Source organism: Bos grunniens, chromosome 2 (genome assembly GCF_055505025.1).
Source record: "Bos grunniens cultivar Pamir isolate PY7600 chromosome 2, Bosgru_T2T1.0, whole genome shotgun sequence".
Classification (NCBI taxonomy): domain Eukaryota; kingdom Metazoa; phylum Chordata; class Mammalia; order Artiodactyla; family Bovidae; genus Bos; species Bos grunniens.
Window position 1 is genome coordinate 33,405,556 of NC_141166.1, and position 21,003 is coordinate 33,426,558.

The 21,003-nt window shown below is 39.4% G+C and overlaps 1 protein-coding gene across 12 annotated transcripts in view; it reads left to right on the plus strand.

The window, feature by feature from the left end:
• FN1 (fibronectin 1) overlaps nucleotides 1–21,003 on the plus strand; it is a 69,158-nt gene that overhangs the window by 25,175 nt on the left and 22,980 nt on the right. For 6 of the 12 annotated variants that reach the window (XM_086341476.1, XM_086341487.1, XM_086341541.1 and 3 more), the window contains exons 14-27: nucleotides 253–433; nucleotides 911–1,087; nucleotides 1,871–1,999; nucleotides 2,092–2,181; nucleotides 2,952–3,146; nucleotides 3,883–4,155; nucleotides 5,405–5,671; nucleotides 10,695–10,789; nucleotides 12,216–12,384; nucleotides 13,080–13,166; nucleotides 15,545–15,736; nucleotides 17,002–17,274; nucleotides 18,364–18,546; nucleotides 20,879–20,968. In XM_086341476.1, coding sequence (XP_086197602.1) covers nucleotides 253–433; nucleotides 911–1,087; nucleotides 1,871–1,999; nucleotides 2,092–2,181; nucleotides 2,952–3,146; nucleotides 3,883–4,155; nucleotides 5,405–5,671; nucleotides 10,695–10,789; nucleotides 12,216–12,384; nucleotides 13,080–13,166; nucleotides 15,545–15,736; nucleotides 17,002–17,274; nucleotides 18,364–18,546; nucleotides 20,879–20,968 — 2,401 coding nt within the window. The remainder of the gene's footprint in view (nucleotides 1–252; nucleotides 434–910; nucleotides 1,088–1,870; nucleotides 2,000–2,091; nucleotides 2,182–2,951; nucleotides 3,147–3,882; nucleotides 4,156–5,404; nucleotides 5,672–10,694; nucleotides 10,790–12,215; nucleotides 12,385–13,079; nucleotides 13,167–15,544; nucleotides 15,737–17,001; nucleotides 17,275–18,363; nucleotides 18,547–20,878; nucleotides 20,969–21,003) is intronic. The other 6 variants (XM_086341509.1, XM_086341530.1, XM_086341580.1 and 3 more) reach the window with 1 other exon arrangement.

Here is a 21,003-nt window from a genome sequence, read left to right on the forward strand (position 1 = left end):
GGAAGGAAAACAGCACGGAGCATGGAACATAGTAAACCATCAGTAAATATTAGCTGTAATAACCATTATTATTAACATTAACAAATTCTGCTGCAGGTTTCTATTCTGATCCCAATTTTCCGTGATATCCCCCTCAAATGGAACTTCATAGACTCCTCGTTCTTCTTTGAAAAATGCTCCACATCCTCTCCCAGCATTCATCTTTGTAAATTCTTGTGTGATTTTTTTTTTTTTTTTCACTTAAATTTTTAGAAAAATTCTCCAAACCGCTGGAAGGAAGCTACCATTCCTGGCCACTTAAACTCCTACACCATCAAAGGCCTGAGGCCAGGTGTGGTATACGAGGGCCAGCTTATCAGCGTCCAGCACTATGGCCAAAGAGAGGTGACACGCTTCGACTTTACCACCACCAGCACGAGCCCAGCGGTGACCAGTATGTACCCCAGTGGCCCGTCCATCTGTGCCTGCCTTTCTCAGACCTGGGCTCCCCAGAGGAAGTGCTTTCCTTCTCGATTCATCTTCTTCCGTGGATGAATATGAATACTCACATTTTATTTTTTTTTGTTGTGCTGGTCTTCACTGCTGCACTGACTTTCTCTAGTTGCAGTGAACTGGGGCTACTTTTTGTTGCAGTGTGGGCTTCCATTCTGGTGGCTTCTCTTGTTGAGCATGGGCGCATGGGCTTCAGTAGCTGTGGTGCATGGGCTGAGTTGCCCTGTAACATGTAGGATCTTAGTTCCTGGACGCAGGGATCAAGCCTGTGTCCGCTGCACTGGCAGGTGGATTCTTAACCACTGGGACTAATGGGGAAGTCTGGCAACTACATTTTTTTTTTTAAATGGTATTTTACAGATGGTGGTAGTAAGTTTTATCCGTGGCTGAAGGCTCTTTGTCCTCTCTGTGACTCTAGGCAACACTGTGACGGGAGAGACCACACCCTTGTCTCCTGTTGTGGCCACCTCTGAGTCGGTGACTGAAATCACAGCCAGCAGCTTTGTGGTTTCCTGGGTCTCGGCTTCGGACACTGTGTCTGGATTCCGGGTGGAGTATGAGCTGAGTGAAGAGGGAGATGAACCACAGTACCTGGGTGAGCTCGATGTGTTGATGACCAGCTGCTGGCAGATTCTGCTGGGGGTGGGGCTGGGCGGGGGGGGCATCCACGCAGGTGGCCTGGGAAGTTTGGAACTAGTTGGCCCTCCAGTGTGAGGATGGAAAACAACTGACCCTTTTTAGAACCAACCTGGGTGTTTCCTAAACCATGCTCACTTTCCTGGCCCCTGGTGGGAGCTGTGTTATGTGTTAGCCTGGGCACAGGTCCACATAACAATAGTGTGTTCTTCCTGGAAGTAATTGCCAGCATGGGGACTGTTAGCTTTGGGAGAGACACAGTACCCTTATTCATGCTTTTCAGATTCTCATGTGTAACAGACTTTTAAAAACTTTATTGTGGAGAAATATACACACTGAAAAGTACACAAATCATAAACATAGAACTCAGTGAATTTTTATAAAAAGAACACACCCACGTGACCAGGACCCAGATCAAGAAAAAGAACATCCCTCCTCCCCCATCATCCCTCACCCATAACCACTACTTAGACTTCTAACTACAGAGGACAATGTTTACAAATTTGGGGGTGGTTTAAAATTATATATCCTTAGAGAAAATATTTGAGAAAGGGGGAAAAAAATTATCTCATAGTGCACTGATAATTACTGACTATACATTAGTATATTTCTTTATAGTTTTCTTCATTCATTCCCCCCACCCCCATGAATATATAGTTTTAAAACTATCCTTCTCAAAGGTTATGGAGTCATTAGAGGGATTGGTATCCTCTGATAGTAACCTTTCCCTTTTATTTCAAAGATCTTCCCAGCACAGCCACTTCCGTGAACATCCCTGACCTGCTTCCCGGCCGAAAATACACTGTGAATGTTTACGAGATATCCGAGGAAGGAGAGCAGAATTTGATCCTGTCTACCTCACAGACCACAGGTATGTGTGGTGTGAAAAGACTTTTTTCCCCCCTGTGAAACAGACCTGTAGCAGTATTTGCTGCTTTTCTCATTTCTTCCTTTCTTTGTTAGCACCTGACGCCCCTCCTGACCCTACCGTGGACCAGGTTGATGACACTTCCATTGTCGTTCGCTGGAGCAGACCCAGGGCGCCCATCACAGGTCAGCTTAGCTGCCTCTTCTTGGCTCCTATGTTAATCTTGTTGCCCTAAGAGGTGAGGGAGTGGATTCTGATCTATGAGCAGGCAAATCACTTATATATCTCTACTGTAATTACTGGACCACAGTGTAGATATATGTGTGTCTGTACAGCCTTACCTTCTTATGAATAATTTCCTCTTAAATATGTCTTAATTAACCTGTTTCACACAAACATGCACACACACAATCACACAGGCACAAACCTCGAAATCCAGCTCATGGATTTATTAAACAAGGCATTCCCATGATAGAAGAGGGGTAATTCTTCTGAAAACCTCACTCTGAGACTAATTCTTAGAGGCAGCCAAGATGCCTTATTAGCTCATTAGGTGATTTAACTGTTTCTGAAGTTCTTAAAAGACATAGACAGGCTAGACAACTCTGGCTCAGAGTGGTTCCTTGATTGCTCCCATCATCTAGAGCTCAAAGAAAAAGAAATCGATTTAACATGAATATTTTCACCTCCTGGCTTCTCTAATAGACATTTATTAAGGATCTCGGTCTTTGAGGATGATTTTTATTATTAAAAAGCTTTGCATGACTATTCTTATTTAATCTTTGGACTGAACAGTCCTTATAAGAAGTAGCACTATTGAATGAGTCCAGAAGAATTGCTCACTCTTCAAGAGTGATCTACCAAGATGCTAAGGGCTATTAGGAAAGGGGAATTTATGCCTTTTGAAACCTGTGTTTCATCAGTGTGTTTTACTGTTTTTCTCCTGAATCTGCAGGATACAGAATCGTCTATTCCCCATCCGTAGAGGGTAGTAGCACAGAACTCAATCTTCCTGAAACGGCCAACTCTGTCACTCTCAGTGACTTGCAACCTGGCGTTCAGTATAACATCACCATCTATGCTGTGGAAGAAAATCAAGAAAGTACTCCTGTCTTCATCCAGCAAGAAACCACTGGAGTCCCACGTTCAGGTAACCTAAAGCTGCTTCTTGTGCTGTCTTACCTTTTAAGGCTTAAGAAAGTTACATCTTGAACCTCCCTTTTGCCAGAGGAACAAAACCAACCTTGGCTTGTGTTCACTCCATGAGCCTACTAGGGACAACCAGACGTGTAAGATCAAAGAATAATTGTTTCTTTGGGGGGTTTATTTTGTCTCTGTCTACGGTTCCTATATGCAAGTCATCCTATAGATTACTCTATCCCTGAACTTATGAAATTTAGCTGAAATGTTCTCACTGTAAAGTAACTAATAAAAGCTGGCTATTGGCTTTCCTGATTAAAAATTGACAGCATAAAGCTTTCATATTTTCCCCAAGAAACCTAAGGGGTAGTTCATCTGTTGCTCTTAAGTATTAAAAAAAAGATTCATTAAAGTAAAAACCACATTTTTTTCTGTTGTCACAAGAGTTTGCTTAGGGGTTTTGGGGGGTATGTGTATTTTAAACCCCCCATTAGGACACTTCATTTGATGGAAACTCATCTGCTTACATTCACATTTTACATAATAGTTTTAAATGTCAAATGTAAGCAAGATGACTAAACCATGAAAATATAACCCCAAAAATGTGTTCTTAGATTTAAAGAGAAAACAGCTTTGCTCTGAAGAGAGGGGCTCTATGAATTGCCTTATACACATTTGGCAAACTGGTTTTTTAAAAATAATCCTCAGCAGGAATTGCGAATGACTGCTTGGCTCTTGTCTGTTAGATAAAGTTCCCCCTCCCAGGGACCTGCAGTTTGTGGAGGTGACAGATGTGAAGATCACCATCATGTGGACACCCCCAGAGAGTCCAGTAACCGGTTACCGTGTGGATGTGATCCCCGTCAACCTGCCCGGGGAGCATGGGCAGAGGCTGCCCGTCAGCAGGAACACCTTTGCGGAAGTCACCGGGCTGTCCCCTGGGGTCACTTATCACTTCAAAGTCTTCGCCGTGAACCAGGGGAGGGAGAGCAAGCCTCTGACGGCACAGCAGGCAACCAGTAGGTTTGGGGTCCTTTATCTCTACCCTCCCTTTCCACTTGTGATCAATGGGCAGCACTCCATTCACTCCTGGGTTCACAATTAGAAACAGGAACATACTCAGAGAACAGGAAATGTATAGCCTCCATAGAGGCTAAATGGTAATCCATTTCCCAAATACATGGGGACATGACATGAAAGGAGCAAAACTTAGCCTAATTTTCCTTGCTAATGGAGACATGGATTGAAAATTTGAGTACTATTTGTGTAACTAAATATACCTAAGTCAGACTTCAAGTATAGTCTCCTAATTCTTTTATAGCAAAATTATTTATAAATAGTAATTACTAAAACATTCAATGTGTATTAAGCACCAGGTCATATGCTCAGTTCTTTATTATCCTCATATTTAATCCTCATTTTGAGTTAATAAGGAAGGTCTTATTATTATCCCTACGGGATACATGAAGAGACTGAAGCTTATAAAAAACGCTGCAACTTGTAAAGTAACAGAGCTGAGAAATGATGGAGTGGGGATCCACATAGACCTATGTCTTTTTGACTCCAAAGCCCATGCTTTGTTGTTATACTTGACTACCTCTTAAACATTTCCTCCCTCTGAAAAGTGTTTTAAATTATTGTAGGGAAGTTGCCAGTTATCACACTCAAGAAGAAAACCAACAATTTATGTGATTCTTTGTGCTAGAGCAAACTCACAAGGGTCTTGCCATGAATCTGAGGTTCTGAGTATATGTTATCATTTTTGTCTCATCTGAATCAGGTGAAAGTTACTTTTATTATTCAAGCAAAGGATTAGTCATTGAATAAATGCAGAAAACGTCACTGTGCTCCACGTGGAACTTTCTTCTTACCCTCATTTTAATGGGTTTATTTCTGTTTTCTTCACCTATTTGGCTCAGAGCAGAACAAACTATAGCTTCACAAGTACTGGCTTTTGTTTTTAAATACCATCTCTGCAATGTTAGTGTAATTTCTGAGGGTAATGGGAAAATCATGCTGGAAAATTATAAACTTTCCACAGGATCAAAGTCAGGCAAACACAGTGAGTGATTTCTCATGACTGACAAGAGTTTTGTGAAGTTCTCTGTAGCACTCAGTCTCTTCTTCATGGCTCAGTATTTCCAAGGTTCTGATCTTTGTTTCAACCTTGAGAAGAAAGAACTTAGAAAATTCAGTCAAGCTTTAGGATTTCAGTATGATAATTCTGAAGTGCAGCTATTTCTTGACATGTTTCATCTCTTTTTCTAGAATTGGATGCTCCCACCAACCTCCAGTTTATCAATGAAACTGATACCACGGTTATAGTGACCTGGACTCCACCTCGCGCCCGGATAGTTGGGTACCGACTGACCGTGGGCCTGACCCGGGGAGGCCAGCCCAAGCAGTACAACGTGGGGCCCGCAGCCTCGCAGTACCCACTGAGGAACCTGCAGCCTGGCTCTGAGTATGCTGTAAGCCTCGTAGCCGTGAAGGGCAATCAGCAGAGCCCCAGAGTCACCGGAGTCTTCACCACTCGTAAGACAAAATTTAAATGTCTTTTCTTGGTGATGTCTCATCTGTATTTACATTCTCTCTCCTTCATCCATTTTTTAAGAAGTTAACTTAGGGAATTTCATGGCGGTCCAGTGGTTAAGACTCTCTGCTGTCCCTGCCTAGTTCCCTGGTCAGGGAACTAAGATCCCACAAGCTGTGCAGTGTGGCCAAAAAAGAACAAAGTTAACTTAAAAATTTTGTACAAGTTTTAAATAATTATTTTTAATTTGAAAGAGATATTTAAAGTGGTCCTACTCAAAGTGTGATCCATGGATCCACTGCTGCTCTGTGAGTTGTTTGTTACATGGACTAATGAGCTTATGCCAGAATGGATCAAGGAGCACACTGTTCAGTTAATACTTTTTTGAAGCAAAGTTTTCTTGATGAAGGAAGCAGTGGGTTATATGATATATGTTACCAAGATCCTTATTTCCTCCTAGACCAGTACTTTGAGTAGCATGGTTTAAGACACCCAAGTTATTCGAAAATTGAATGCTACTGAATTAAATGAATTTACTAAATACTAGTTAAGGCAAGAAAAAAATCAGCCACTGTGTCTACATCCTGATACTTTGAGCATCGAACGACAGCATTAAATGTGGAAGAAAAACATCTACCAGTTGAATAGAAACCAACAGGACAAGAAGCTAAGGAAGTAATGAGTGTTGACAACAGCAGATTAAAGTACTTCTGCAGAACAGGATAGCTTTTTTTTTTTTAACTTTTCTTAAATCACTCTCAATTCCGCAGAAGGAGAAATATTGACAGTAATTTTTGGTCATGTCTGTCTTTTGCTCAACACTTTACAGGAAGTGACCTTAAATCTCTTTCATGTCTATATCACAATAGAGGATTGTATTCATGAGTTGATTTCTATTAAATTCGTATTCATGAATTGATTTCTATTAATGCATCTCATTTACATTACAAAGAAATATGAGACCCATAATTTCTAGATAAGCATTAATTGCTGTTTTTAGCTCATTTTGAATTACAGAAGGACCTAACTTAACACTTTTTCAGCATATATTGCAACTGTGAACTAGCTTGCGATTTCCTAAAAGCTTTCCACAAATCTTACTCTAACTTGAAAAATAGATGTTAAAAAGCATTCAAAAAGTGAATATAAGTTTAGTTTATAAATTACTGTGGAATTTATTTCACACAAAGAAAGTGTCTATAAAATTTTCTTTGTAGGAATTCATAATTTACTAAAAATGTATTTCTATTTAAATTGCATGTATAAAGCTTGGCAGTAAATGCTTTTTCCTAAGTAACTACTAGTCATAAACAAGTAAAACGTACTTTTTATCTATAAGCTGACCTTTGAATTTTGCTATTTTATGTTATATGTTACTAAGACTCTAAAATCTATTAACATGAGATCAGTATCTTTGTATTTCTTATAAATACCTGCTTCTTATAGATGACATTCATTGCATTAGAACAGAGAGTTTAGTAGTCTTTTACTGACCACTGTTATCTTTTTTACTTTTTAACATGAAACATATTTTACATAGTTTCCTTTTGTTGGATAAATGCCTATAAAAGAATAAGCATCTTGTTTATTTTATTGGAAAAATAGTTGATTTACAATGTTGGGTTAATATCTGCTGAACAGCAAAATGACTCAGTTATACATATGAAAATATATTCTTTTTCATATCCTTTTCAATTATGATTTGTCACAGGATATTGTGTATAGGTCCCTGTGCTGTACAGTAGGACCTTGTTGTATATCCATCCTATGTATACTAGTTGAACTTTGTAAGCCCAAACTCCCAATCTTTCCTCCCCCACCTCCCCTTCCTTTGGCAGTCGCAAGGGTGTTCTCTGCATTTGTGAGACTTTTTTTTTTGTAGATATGTTCATTTGTGTTTTATTTTAGATTCCACACGTAAGTGATATATGGCATCTGTCCTTCTTTCTGACTTCATTTAGTATGAAAATCTCTAGATCCACCCATGTTACTACAAATGGCATTCATTCTTTTTCATGGCTGAGTAATATTCTATTTTAATGTATGTACTACATCTTTATTCATTCATATGTTGATGGACATTTAGGTTGCTCCTGTGTCTTGGCTGTTGTAAATAGTGCTGCTATAAATCTAGGGATGCATGTATCTTTCAGAATTATAATTTGTCTGTGTATATGTCCAGGAGTGGAATTGCTGGATCACATGGCAACTCTATTTTGAGTTCTTTTGAAAAACCTCCATACTGTTCTCCGTAGTGACCGCACCAATTTACATTCCCACAACAGTGTAGGAGTGGGTCCCTTTTCTCCACACCCTCTCCAATGTTTTTTACACTTGATCTTAGCCAAAAGGCCGAGAAGCGATCCCAATGTTTTTTATTTGTAGACTTTATAATGACGGCCATTCGGATTGGTGTGAGGTGGTATCTTATTGTAGTTTTAATTTGCATTTCTCTAAGAAAAAGCATTTTTAATGATACTAACAATAATAAGTGGCATGGGTGGGGCAGTTATTGGCTATTTCAAGTACTTTTGGAGACTTTGATATATTGGACATGTTATTTTATTGTGTACACAGTACATTTATAAAAATAAAATTTTATTTGAGTTAACTGACAAAACTTCTTTTATTAGATAAAAGTTATGCCTTGCATATAGTATGCTTTCAAAAAATATTTGTTGACTAGATGATTGTGAAAACAGCTCAATCAAAGTTAGGTTTAACATTTTTTTCTTTGGCTACACTGTGCAGCATGCACGATCTTAGTTCCCTGACCAGGGGTAGAATCCATGCCTTCTAACCACTGGACCACCTGGGAAGCCTCCCCATACTTTAGATTTAAATAAGCTTCTGTTAGCAGGGAGTTCTGAGGTTGTGAACATCAGCTGGACTTGCATATTTTTGGAATTGCTCTAAGTTTCTGTAGTTTTTTTTACTGTTACCAAACTAAATTCTGGAATAACTTTTCTGGGTTTTATAACTTGTACTAAATTCTTAAGAGCATATGGTGGGGGTAGGAGAGCTGTTTCTGGGGGAAAACCAGCCTACTCCTTTATAAATAGGGCAAATTTTATTTTTTTAACATCCAGGCTGTCCTTCACCTAACAAGACCTGCCAGAATCCATAGCTCATACTTACAGTCACATTCTTTGTTTGCCATCCGTTTGTGGGTTTGTGGTTTGGAGGGTTTCCCGTAATGGTGTTCCCAGGCAGAGAGCATCATCTTAAACTTGGGAACCTTTTAGCTGGCTGGCTCAAGCAATAGAAAACACCCAATCGTAAAGCCCAAGACAGTTGAGAATGTTTTTTTTGAAAAAATTGTGGCTTTCCCAGATGTTCAGTGAAAGAAACTGACTGCTCCCTGAATTGTTTCTTGTGGTCATTAAATTGTCACTCAGGGATGGCCATGGCATTTTGGCAAAGTCAGTGGCAACCAAATAGTGTATGATTTCAGTGAGTCTGGAAAGGCATCATGGGTCACCCATCCTAATTCTCCTGAAAACATCATCAAAATAATAACATACTCATGAAACATGCCTCTAAACCAGTAGAACTTCAGTCCAGCCATTAGAGCAGTCATTACAAAGGAGCCCACACACATATTTTGTTTTTTCAGACAACAGGATTTTAAAAGTAATTTTTTTAAAAGTTGCACATGAAAATCTAGATTGGAAGACAATTGCAGTGCTGGGCCTGAATTTTCCCATGACTGGAGCTGAGTAATAACAGAGTAGTCTTAAAGACTTTTAATATTCATTTGTCTAAGTCTGCAGGATGTCTTTGTCAAATCAACCATTCATAATTTAGAAGAAAAATGCATTTTTTAAGTTTTTTCTCGGTGGGTACAAAAATTTGGTTGGGATGCAAAGAGGAAGAGATTATGAAGGCCATGTGCCATGGCCACATGCTTGAAAACCTGGAATTTGACTCACCTGATACAAATGCCTTAACGTCTAAGACCTCACCTTTCCCATAGCAGCCAGTTATCAAAATGCTTGTTCCCCTTATTACAAGGTTTAGTTGTTCTGCCAATTATATTTTAAAGAGTTTAAGTTTATGATAAAGTCTGTAAGACTGTTGAAAATGTGTATTTCAACTTTGTGTACACATACTCTTCCTTTTTTTTTTAAGTATTATTTTCACTAAGAAATAAAAATGATGTCAGGATCTAGGAGATTTGAAATCAACTTTTCTTATAATACCTAATTCCAGTGGCAGAATGCTAAATTTCTGTAGTGTGATTATTCTGAATGAATAATTATATATTTAAAGAAAGACTATTTAGAATTTATAAGTTCATCCATGGTGGCAGATTTTGTTTAACTTTAATATGACATCTCTTTTTGCAACCAAAAATAATTGGCCATCAGCTTGAATGGGAAGGGAGTTTGGGGGACAATGGATGCGTGTATATGTATGGCTGAGTCCCTTTGCTTTCCACCTGAAACTAACAGTATTGTTAGTTAGTTACTCCTATATGAAATAAAAAATAATAATTGGCCATCATCATGGAATGACTCAGCATAATCTATAATTTAACCATTGTTCTCAAAATAATGATTAAGAAGCAGAGTGATAATCAGTTTGTGATGACCAATTTTACATTTTATATGGGATTTTATACTGATGATAGGGAAAGTTGTTGTCATCAAACTCAAATCCCAAACATAGTGAAAATACACAGATTACAGAATCCAAGGAGTTGAATGTGTCCTCTGTGGTCATCCAGCTCCTCGTTATTCAAATGTGATTCATGGACCTACGGCATTAGTGTTACAGAAAGGCAAACTACCCAGCCACGTATGCACCTATAGAATCAGATCCTGCATTTAAGCCAGGTCTCAGATGATTTGTGTGGTACATGAAAGATTGAAAGGCACTGATCTACTCCAAATTTTCATGTATGTTAAATGTTACATTTTGGATCGTTAGTCGGCTGAACTGAGGTACCAGATAAAAAACATTTATCTGCATTCTTTGTGATTCCGAGGTTTGAACACATGCTTTTTTGATTCCATTTCACAGTGCAGCCTCTGGGCTCTATCCCACATTACAACACAGAGGTGACTGAGACCACCATTGTGATTACATGGACACCTGCCCCAAGGATTGGCTTTAAGGTAAATTGCAGATGTTCCTAATCTCTAGTGATATAGCCCTGAGGTGCCCTCGTGTTTCTGGATGTGGTTAAAACAGGATGTTTCAAGAATCGGGTGACTTGGGTTTTATCCTGTTTCTGTTCATACCTCTCTGGCCACATTGTCAGGGCATTACAATACTCCTGCCTCCCTGAATTGCTGGAAAGATGAATTGAGGCTGTAAAAGTGCTTTGCAAAGAAGAAAACATTAGTATGAAGCTGTTATTTGTTGTTATCTTATTTTCTCTATCCTTTCCCCCAGGGAATTACATTTAAAGATATATATAGGGAAACCGCATTTGTTGTGTTGTTCTAAATAGGTATCAAGTTCACAAAAACCAATTTAGGGAGACCAATTAAACTCAGAATAGCTCAAAAATCACATTTTTATTCAATCAGTTTCATCTCAACTTGTTCAGAGCCCCTTGGGTGAATCTCTTAATAGAAGTTAAGATTAAGCTCTTCCCTATAGATCTGGATACTTGTTTTTTTAAACTAATGGTATTAGGGAAGTGAGGAATACAAATGAATGTATTTAAAAGATTTCCTTTCTTTGGAATTTAGAGTGTGGAGAGAGAAATATTTATTATACTTGAAAATCAAGACTAAATCCTAATAATTGTTTGTTTTAAAATATATACCAAAGACCACTTCTTTTTTGAAATATGCAATAGCATATTGATAATTACACTACTTAAATACAGAGAATCCCTTTTTGAAGATCATCAATGTATCTTTTAAATTTCCCTTAGTAGTGTCATTTGGACTTTCAGAAGCCTTATACCTTACTAAGGCTGCCTGCAGAGTTGAACCCTGATGACACAATATTACCTAGGTTTTTTTAAATTAAATACTAAAAGGGTTGAAAATTCTGGGCATAGTAATCTTAATTCTTCTTTTGTAACATAACAATCTTGCATTTGAAGCTGTGAATATACTTCTTCAAAAGGACTGTTTTTGAAGTACAAAGTGTTACAGGGGCTGGTACCTAAGTTGAATGTTAGTAACTCATTAAAGAGAGAACTCGAGGATTTCTTCCAGCAAAAAGAAAATAAGAAACGAATGGACATGTAGCAGAAAGCCTTTGTGTACTTCTGGTTTGTACCAGGAGGTTGTTTATCAAGCGAAGCAATATGTAATGATGTTTCTCTGGAACCTTCCATTATAAACTACCTTAACTTAGTTTTGGAAGATACTTGCCTTAACTGGCACCCTCCCCACAGTTCTGGGGAATTTCCAGTGAAATTATTTAGTAGAGCTAAAGTAAGGTCCCAACTTATTCCCAACTAAAAGCAGAGTACAGTTCCTGAGGAGTCCACATTATGCGAAGCGTAACCACAGATTCTCAGCAGTAACCCAGCTCTGGAAATATTTGTCCTTGGTGTTGATTTTGTCTTCTTTCTCCTAGCTGGGTGTACGACCAAGCCAGGGAGGAGAAGCACCCCGAGAAGTGACTTCAGAGTCAGGAAGCATCGTGGTGTCTGGCCTGACTCCAGGTGTGGAATACGTTTACACCATCTCTGTCCTCAGAGACGGGCAAGAGAGAGATGCGCCAATTGTGAAGAAAGTGGTGACACGTAAGAGTTCCTTGCCTCTTTTCATATTTTAAACTGTTGGCACTTTTTAAAGGTAACTGATAGAGGTATCGCTTTTTACTTATGATAATGACACAAGGGAAAGATTTCATTCCTACTTATATTATTAGCTATTCTCTAAGTCTGGAGTAGCAAGTTCAACTGATATCATATAATTCATGACATCAGAAGTGTTCTTTCCATATCAAAAGTTATCTGTGAATTGACAACACAGAAAAAGATTTCAGCAGTGTTGCAAAATTTAAAATAGTAAAAAAAAAGTGCTCTCAGAGAATTGCTATCCATCATGGTTTTACAGTACAACTTCTTTATTTTTACTGGTAATTGAAGGAAGGGAGAGAGGGAGGGGCGGGGAGGAAGGGAGAGAAGTTCTACAGCTCAAGCACTTTATGCTAGTTTTGTGTACATGTGTGTGTGCATGCTAAGTCACTTCAGTCGTGTCCAGCTCTTTGTGACCCCATGGACCGTAGCCTTCCAGGCTCCTCTGTCCATGCGATTCTCCAGGCAAGAATACTGGAGTGGGTTTGCATGCCCTCCTCCAGGGGATCTTCCTGACCTAGGAGTTGAACCCACATCTCTTACAACAACTGCATTGGCAGGCAGGGTCTTTACTACTAGCACCAGCTGGGAAACTCCATCCGAACTTTAACTTTTAATTAAAATTCTTTTCTGTGTAGCACTGTCCCCACCAACGAACTTGCACCTGGAGGCAAACCCTGACACCGGAGTGCTTACTGTCTCCTGGGAGAGGAGCACCACTCCCGGTAAGCCCGCTATGCGTCAGGACAGAATTCTAAGGGTGATGACAGGTAGAAACGACCTCACTTTTACAGAATGAAAAGACTTGGAAAAAATTAACTTACATCCATTGTCACAAATGTTACAGAACTGGGATTGTAACTTAAGTGTTCAGACTACCTCTCACATTCAGCGTCATGTATTTGGATCTTAATTATTAGTTTTACTTATACTCAATACTGAGAAATTTGGCTAAATGCATTCCATGATTGTTTTTTTAAAGCTTTACATAAAGCTTTTATCTAAACTCGTTCACACATATTTAGACCCATGTTCTGTAGCCTGCCAAGTTCCTCTGTTCATGGAATTTTCCAGGCAAGAATACTGGAGTGGGTTGCCATTTCCTCCAGGAGATCTTCCCGACCCAGGGATTGAACCGGTATCTCCTGCATTTAAGTCTGTTTCTTTACCTGCTGAGCCATCAGGGAAGCCCCATACAATCCTAATATGTGTAGAGATATCTATGACAATATTCAAGTATCATTATGGAATGGGGCAATGGCAAGAGAAATTTTAGATATTCCTGATCTTTGTCAAGTCTATGAGAAATGTTAACTAAAATATTTATTGTTGGTTATATTGGGGGAATTACTATTGAGATATCAGGATATTCATTATTGGGAAAATTCCAAATTAGAAACAAATGCCAACTAATGTTGATGGCATTAACATTAACTACTATGTGTACTTAGTAGATGGCTTTATTTTGCTTATTATTTCACTGTTCTGATTTGTACTCTCATTTTTTAAAAATAGTTCTTACCTTTGCTGGGATACACAGTTGAGGCAATTATCTCTAAATCGGATCAATATGTGCTGTCACACACAATAAAGCTAGCTCAGAATATCCTTTTTAATTCCCTCTGAAGTAAAGTGATTTTGTGAAGTTTTCATTACCTGTAGAAGCATCATTTAAGCCCAAACTACACTATTTCCAGTTGAATCACTCTTAAGTTGAAACTTTTAGGTTGGCAAGTTTCATGCTTGTCAGAAGCTAGATCATTAATATTTAGTCTTAATGGATGGTTTAGTCTGTCCATCTGAATGGTCATTAGCACATGTAATGACCCAAACATTCATTTCCCATCCAGTTGGAATTCCTTGTATATACTACTTTCAGTTCAGTTCAGTTCAGTCTCTCAGTCGTGTCTGACTCTTGGCAACCCCATGAATCGCAGCACGCCAGGCCTCCCTGTCCATCACCAACTCCTGGAGTTCACTCAGACTCACATCCATCGAGTCAGTGATGCCATCTAGCCATCTCATCCTCTGTCGTCCCCTTCTCCTCCTGCCCCCAATTCCTCCCAGCATCAGAGTCTTTTCCAATGAGTCAACTCTTCGCATGAGGTGGTCAAAGTACTGGAATTTCAGCTTTAGCATCATTCCTTCCAAAGTGGTCACCTTATTCCTAATTATAAAATATACCATCATTTTCTCCCTTTTTAGTAAGTTTAACTTAAACATACTTTCTCAGTTTACTCTTTGTCTGTCCCTGTGACTCTCTGGTCATTGCTATTTTAATTTGAATGTCTCTCTCCTCCCCTCAACCCTCTCACTGCCCCACTTCTATGATTTCTGAAGTCTTCAGCAGTTAATACACTATTTTTTTTAATTTGGCCATGCCATGTAGCATATGGGATTTTAATTCCCTGACCAGGTATCAAACCCAAGGCCCTGCATTGAAAGCGCAGAGTCTTAACCACTGAACCACCAGGGAAATCCCAATATACTTTTCCTAGAATAAATAGAGTCACCTTTGTTCTTCACTTTTTCTCCTTTCCTTATTGTTGAATAGTATTAGCCACTCAGTCATGTCTGACTCTTTGCAACCTCATAGACTGTAGCCCGCCAGGCTCATCTGTCCATGGAATTCTCCAGGCAAGAATACTGGAGTGGGTAGCCATTCCCTTCTCCAGGGGATCTTCCCCACCTATAAATCCCCTAGGTTCAGACCTTATTTTAATAAACGAGGAGAACCTATTTTGGGGAGTATGCCTAAGGGTGAGAGCCAGTTCCGTGCTAAGCAGGTATAATAGAATATCCTTCAGCTGTCCTGCAAATGACCCACTAAGGAAAATCAGGGCACACATGGTAGGAGGAACATGGAATGTAAGACAGAAGAGCCTTTGGTAATCATTTTCCCTTTCCAAGGTTGTCTTTAAACTGAGGATATTAATACCTTCCTCAAAGGGTTGTTGTAAATGCTGAATGACAGTTGGTGGAGTCTTCAGCACGTGAATATTGAGTCCTTTCCCCATTCCCCTTCGAGGGTGCATCAGTCTAGTAATTGGCTCTGGGTGGCAAAGGTTCTGGGCAGTAACTTTCTCCTTTTTGTTTTCTGCAGACATTACTGGCTACAGAATCACCACCACCCCAACAAACGGCCAGCAGGGATACTCTCTGGAGGAAGTGGTCCATGCCGATCAGAGTTCCTGCACCTTTGAAAACCTGAGTCCGGGCCTGGAGTACAATGTCAGTGTTTACACTGTCAAAGATGACAAGGAAAGTGTCCCTATCTCTGATACCATCATCCCAGGTAATGGAAAAATCAGCTCTTATCTTCAGAGAGGTAGTTCCAATAAGAGTGGGGATTAACCTCTTCATTCCCAGATGGTTGAGTGTGTCAAAATATGTTTGGGATTTAATTCTGACCTCCCAACCACACTCTCTAGAACCATGACGTCAAAGCCACTATTTGGACAAATGCTTGCTGTTAACACTTGCTTGACTGTCTGTGCTTCACTGGGATGCTTTTTGTCGCGATGGGTATGCAGTGGAGTGGCAACCATGGCATTAACTCTGTACTGTCCGCTCACGTGGAAATATTACTAAAACGATGTCATATGTCTGTACTCAGTACCAACAGGCAAAAAGTAATATGGTAAATGCATCCCATCTGTACATTTTTGCCTGATCTCACAGTCTCCATATGTGAGCACTGAAATAGCTCTTGGTTGACACACACATTCAGTTCTTCATCTTGCTATTTCAAATCCCTCTTTTTTTTAATTGAAAAAGAAAAAGGAAAAAGAAAGGCCACACTTTTAGGGTGTACTTTCTTGTGGTTGAATGACAACATTGAAGAGACCTGCCTTGGGATAGGTCTATTGTTCGTCCAAAATGAATCATGACGGAATGAAAGCGTTGGACAGATTGTGTTCTTTGCACAATTTGGTAGAATGCTTTTACTAATACTAATTAAATAACTTTGATTATGAAATGAACAAAATATTAACAGTGGCCTTGGACTCAGGCCTGTCTTTCACCTGAATGTGCTTTTGAATGGCACATTTTATACCATACATTCATAATGCGTTAGCATTATGGCCCTGATGTTGTCATGAGTTTTTCTATGGGAAAAAAAAGAAAAACTCATCAGTTAATTTTTTGGACCTTTTTCATGCAAGCTTTATTCTCCTACTAAAAAGTTTTAGATTATTTTTTAAACTTTGCTGTTACTTACTATAGATATTATATCTAGGTTCTAAGAATGGTTTTGGTATCCCAAACAGGACTATAATCTTTAGACCCCGAGAGGTTCAAACTTTACTGTTTTGGGGATTTTCAAAAAAGAAACAAACCAAAAATCCCTAAAAGAATATTGTAACCTGTTTTATTCTCCCAGGGAAGCAAACTATTCATGGTGCTTAAAGTCTTTTCAGATAATTTGGAACAGATTGCATATTACCATCATTGCTTTAGCACTATTTTACCACTAGTAACCTGATGTACACTGCTTTATTTTTTCCTCTTTTTTGCCTCTGTTTTCCTTTTGCCCTCCTTTGCTTTGTAACTCAATAGAGGTGCCCCAACTCACTGACCTAAGCTTTGTTGATATAACTGATTCAAGCATCGGCCTGAGGTGGACCCCGCTAAACTCTTCCACCATTATTGGGTACCGCATCACAGTAGTTGCGGCAGGAGAAGGTATCCCTATTTTTGAAGATTTTGTGGACTCCTCAGTAGGATACTACACAGTCACAGGGCTGGAGCCCGGCATTGACTATGACATCAGCGTTATCACTCTCATTAATGGCGGAGAGAGTGCCCCTACTACACTGACACAACAAACGGGTGAATTTTGAAAACTTCTGTGTTTAAGACATGGATGGTGTTGCATGCTGTCCCCAGTCACTCTGGTTAAATTTGGATGTTTCAGGGGAAAACCCAGCAATTTCCCAAAGATTAAGAGAGGGTAGATCAGGGGGTAAGGAGTGGAGGGCATATGCTTCACTGATTGGATGAAGACATATGCCGTAGTCTTAAGTACATTTTCACTGAAGCCATGAATATGAATTTGTATAAAGCTAGAGAAATATAGATACCTAATCTATCAAATTGCAGACCTGGAATTTTTTTAAAAAATCTAACATTTATACCAAATTGTATCAAGAGCACCAGTTAATAAGAAGAAATGTACTTCCAAAATGTACCATTAGACTCTTCCTTCTACTCTTTCATAAACTCTACCATCTTGTTTGTGAGTGTCTAAAAACTAATTGAAATTTAGGTTAGAGTGGAAGGAGGATTTTTTTGTGGTAGGAGAAAAAGAGACTTTGGTACATTCTAGGTTTTAATGCCATGATAAGGTGAAGAAGCTCCTCTTTAACCACAGACTGGGGACCAGCATGCAACATTATAAAGGTTCTCTGCCCTGCATGGTAAGAAACATGCTGAGAACCCATTTGCATGAACCCTTCTCACTCGTGAGTAGATTCACTGATGGAATTGTAGCTGTGGCGTAGCTGTAGTCAGTCCTTCAGGGGGACATTTAGGGCCCTTCTGTCTTGTCTGTGTGCATGTGTTTCTTTGGAAAGTATCGCTATGTTTCTCTTTGCTGTGTGGCAACTTAAGCCTCTTCAGCCTGGGATCAAATAATCATCAGTGATATTAATCATGTACCTTGATTTTATGTATTTGAAAGTGAATTAAAAGTTTTCTTTAAAATATATGGACGGCAGAAAGGTTAAAGGGGCCTAACAGTACTGGGTGTAGTGTTTTATTTTTAACAGTAGTTCACTATGACTTTAGATGAGACTATTTGCATGATGGTGACTCGTTTCCTTTATGCATGAAATACTGGTTTTTACCTTTCCAGCTATCCTTGTTAAGCTTTATTTTTTAAGTGACATTAACTGAATCTTCCCTCTTATTTGAAACCAGCTGTCCCTCCTCCCACTGATTTGAGATTTACCAATGTTGGTCCTGACACAATGCGTGTCACCTGGGCTCCACCCTCATCCATTGAACTGACCAACCTCCTGGTACGCTACTCGCCTGTGAAAAATGAGGAGGATGTTGCCGAGCTGTCCATTTCTCCTTCAGACAACGCAGTGGTCTTAACAAGTAAGCATTCAAGTGTATTTGTTCAATAAATACTAGGCTAGCGCATAAGGAAAAGAATTTTGTGTTCTCGGGTAGGAGCAACAGAGATTAAGACAGATAAAACAGAACTACAAACTAGATTTCAAATCTAATGCACAGCTCTGTAATTTTGAAAGATGTTACATTTGTTGTTATTTTAATATATCTTTGATATCTACAACTTTTTAAAAATCAGTGGAGAAACACCAACTGTGAAGTTCAAAGACTTCAAACAAGTTCTGCTTCCAAATAAGCACATTAAAAACAAATGTGTGCCAAGAGACGTTACATGACTAAATCTCAGTGTTTAGTGAGAGAAAAAAATGAGGATTGAAGCTAGTGTCATGGCATCTGTTTTATTCTCATTTAAGTGTCAGCAGGTAATCTGTTTGGTATTTGAAACTTAGAAACAGTGACTGGTCACTCAGGGTAGATCAGGATTTTATTTTGAAGAAGGAGCCAGAAGTTTAATTTGTACTTCAAAAAGAATCTGTTAGCAGGATTTCTCTGAAGGCGGAGGACTTTTGAAAATAACTGACACTAAAATAAACAGCCACAGTTTATGGAAATTGTTTCTTTCTAGTTCCTACCCTTTTGAAATTGATATTTTTTATTAAAGAAAATAAAAGGAGACTGCTACATGTTGCTTTTCACATAAATATTGCTTCTCATTATTTTTGCTATAATAGTAAAATACACATATAAGAACAGCAAACATTTTTACATAAGGGAACACTAGCTCACACTTAGGTACACTACCTAATGATGGGCTGAAGACATCCTCCATCTTTCAGACGTATTTTAGAGAATGAAATACAAAGAAAAAGCAACTCAGCATGACCATAGTCCTGGTTTCTCATTTTGTGGCTGAGGGTGAGAAATCCTTATGTCTGCCTTTCAGTGGGGCTATGATTCTGTTCTGGAGCATTCTGGAATCAGTAGTTACAGCATTACCCATACACAAGGCTCTGCTTCAGGAGCACTGTCTGTCCTACATTAGCCACAGACCTGTCACGTGTTCAAATGTTCTAAGGTCTTATTCTAGATCCAATTCTAGATCTCAAGGTAGCCATTTTCCCCCAGAGAAGCCTTTAATTATCCTGATTATACAGTTGAAGCAACTGAGGTCTCCAGGGGCCAAGTCCATTGCCCCTGGCCAAGCAGGAAGGAGGAAACGGGAGTCCAAACATCCTGTTTCCTAGTCTCGTGATTTTTCAAAACTTTCAGGGTCCCCTGCAGAAGGGGAGATGGTGTAGCGGGAAAAGGGTCTTGTGAATAGGAATTCAAAGGTTAGAAACCTTACTCTGTATCTTTTTCGTGCCTCAGAATGAAAGGAGACCCAGGAATGTATATTCAACTCAAATATTCTGTGTGTGTGTGCTTCAGTTGCTCAGTTATGTTTGGCTTTGTAACTCCATGGACTATAGCCCTCCAGACTCCTCTGTCCATGGGATTTTCCCAGGCAAGAATTCTGGAGTGGGTTGCCATTTCCTACTCCAGGGGATCTTCCTGACCCAGAGATCAAATCCATGTCTTGTCCATCTCCTGCAGTGCAGGCAGATTCTTTACCAGTGAGCCACCTGGGAAGCCCCTTAAATTTTCTGTTCTTACCTTAATATGGCAGAATCCATCACTCTTGATATTAAGTATGACTCTTTTCAAGTAAAGGTTAATTGTTAAGACCATTGGTCTTGGCTTGGGTCATCTCCTGCGTCATCTTGGGCACATATATCAGAAAAGATAACTTCTCTGTGCCTTATTTTTCTCATTTGTCAGCTGGGGATAATTGTAAACTAAACTTTTGGAGGTAATGGATATGTTCATTGTCTTGAATGTGGCGATGGTTTCAGAAGTCTATACGATTGTCAAAATCCTTCAAATTAGACATTTTAAATATTGGCAGTTTATTGTTTGGCAACAAACCAGTTTTAAAAAGTTGCAGTCTCCTCCTTGTGTTGTTGTGAGGAGTATAAATGATATCTGCAGCGCCATAGTCATGATCACATGCCCTCAACAGACGCGCTGTTAAGTGAGTGACAGAAATATTACTGTGCTGCAGAAGCTCCAGCTTATTTTGGATGCAGCTGAGTCACACCCACAGAAGTGGAGTTGAGGCTTGAAGATGCTACAGGGTAGGGCGGCCCTTCCTCATCACTGCCGACAGCCCCTCTCCAGGTAGCAATGTTCACTTCAGTGTAAATAGGCTCTAGAACTGGACTCTTGGATATTTTATTAGTTGAAATAGTACCAAGGGTGCTTCAGTTTTTCATTCTTTCAAGCACAGTATAAAAATAATTCTCATCTGTCTTTTCAGATCTCCTGCCCGGCACCGAGTATTTAGTCAGCGTCTCCAGTGTTTACGAGCAGCATGAGAGCATACCTCTTAGAGGAAGACAGAAAACCGGTGAGTCACGTGGGTGACACGCTTATAGAGTGGCT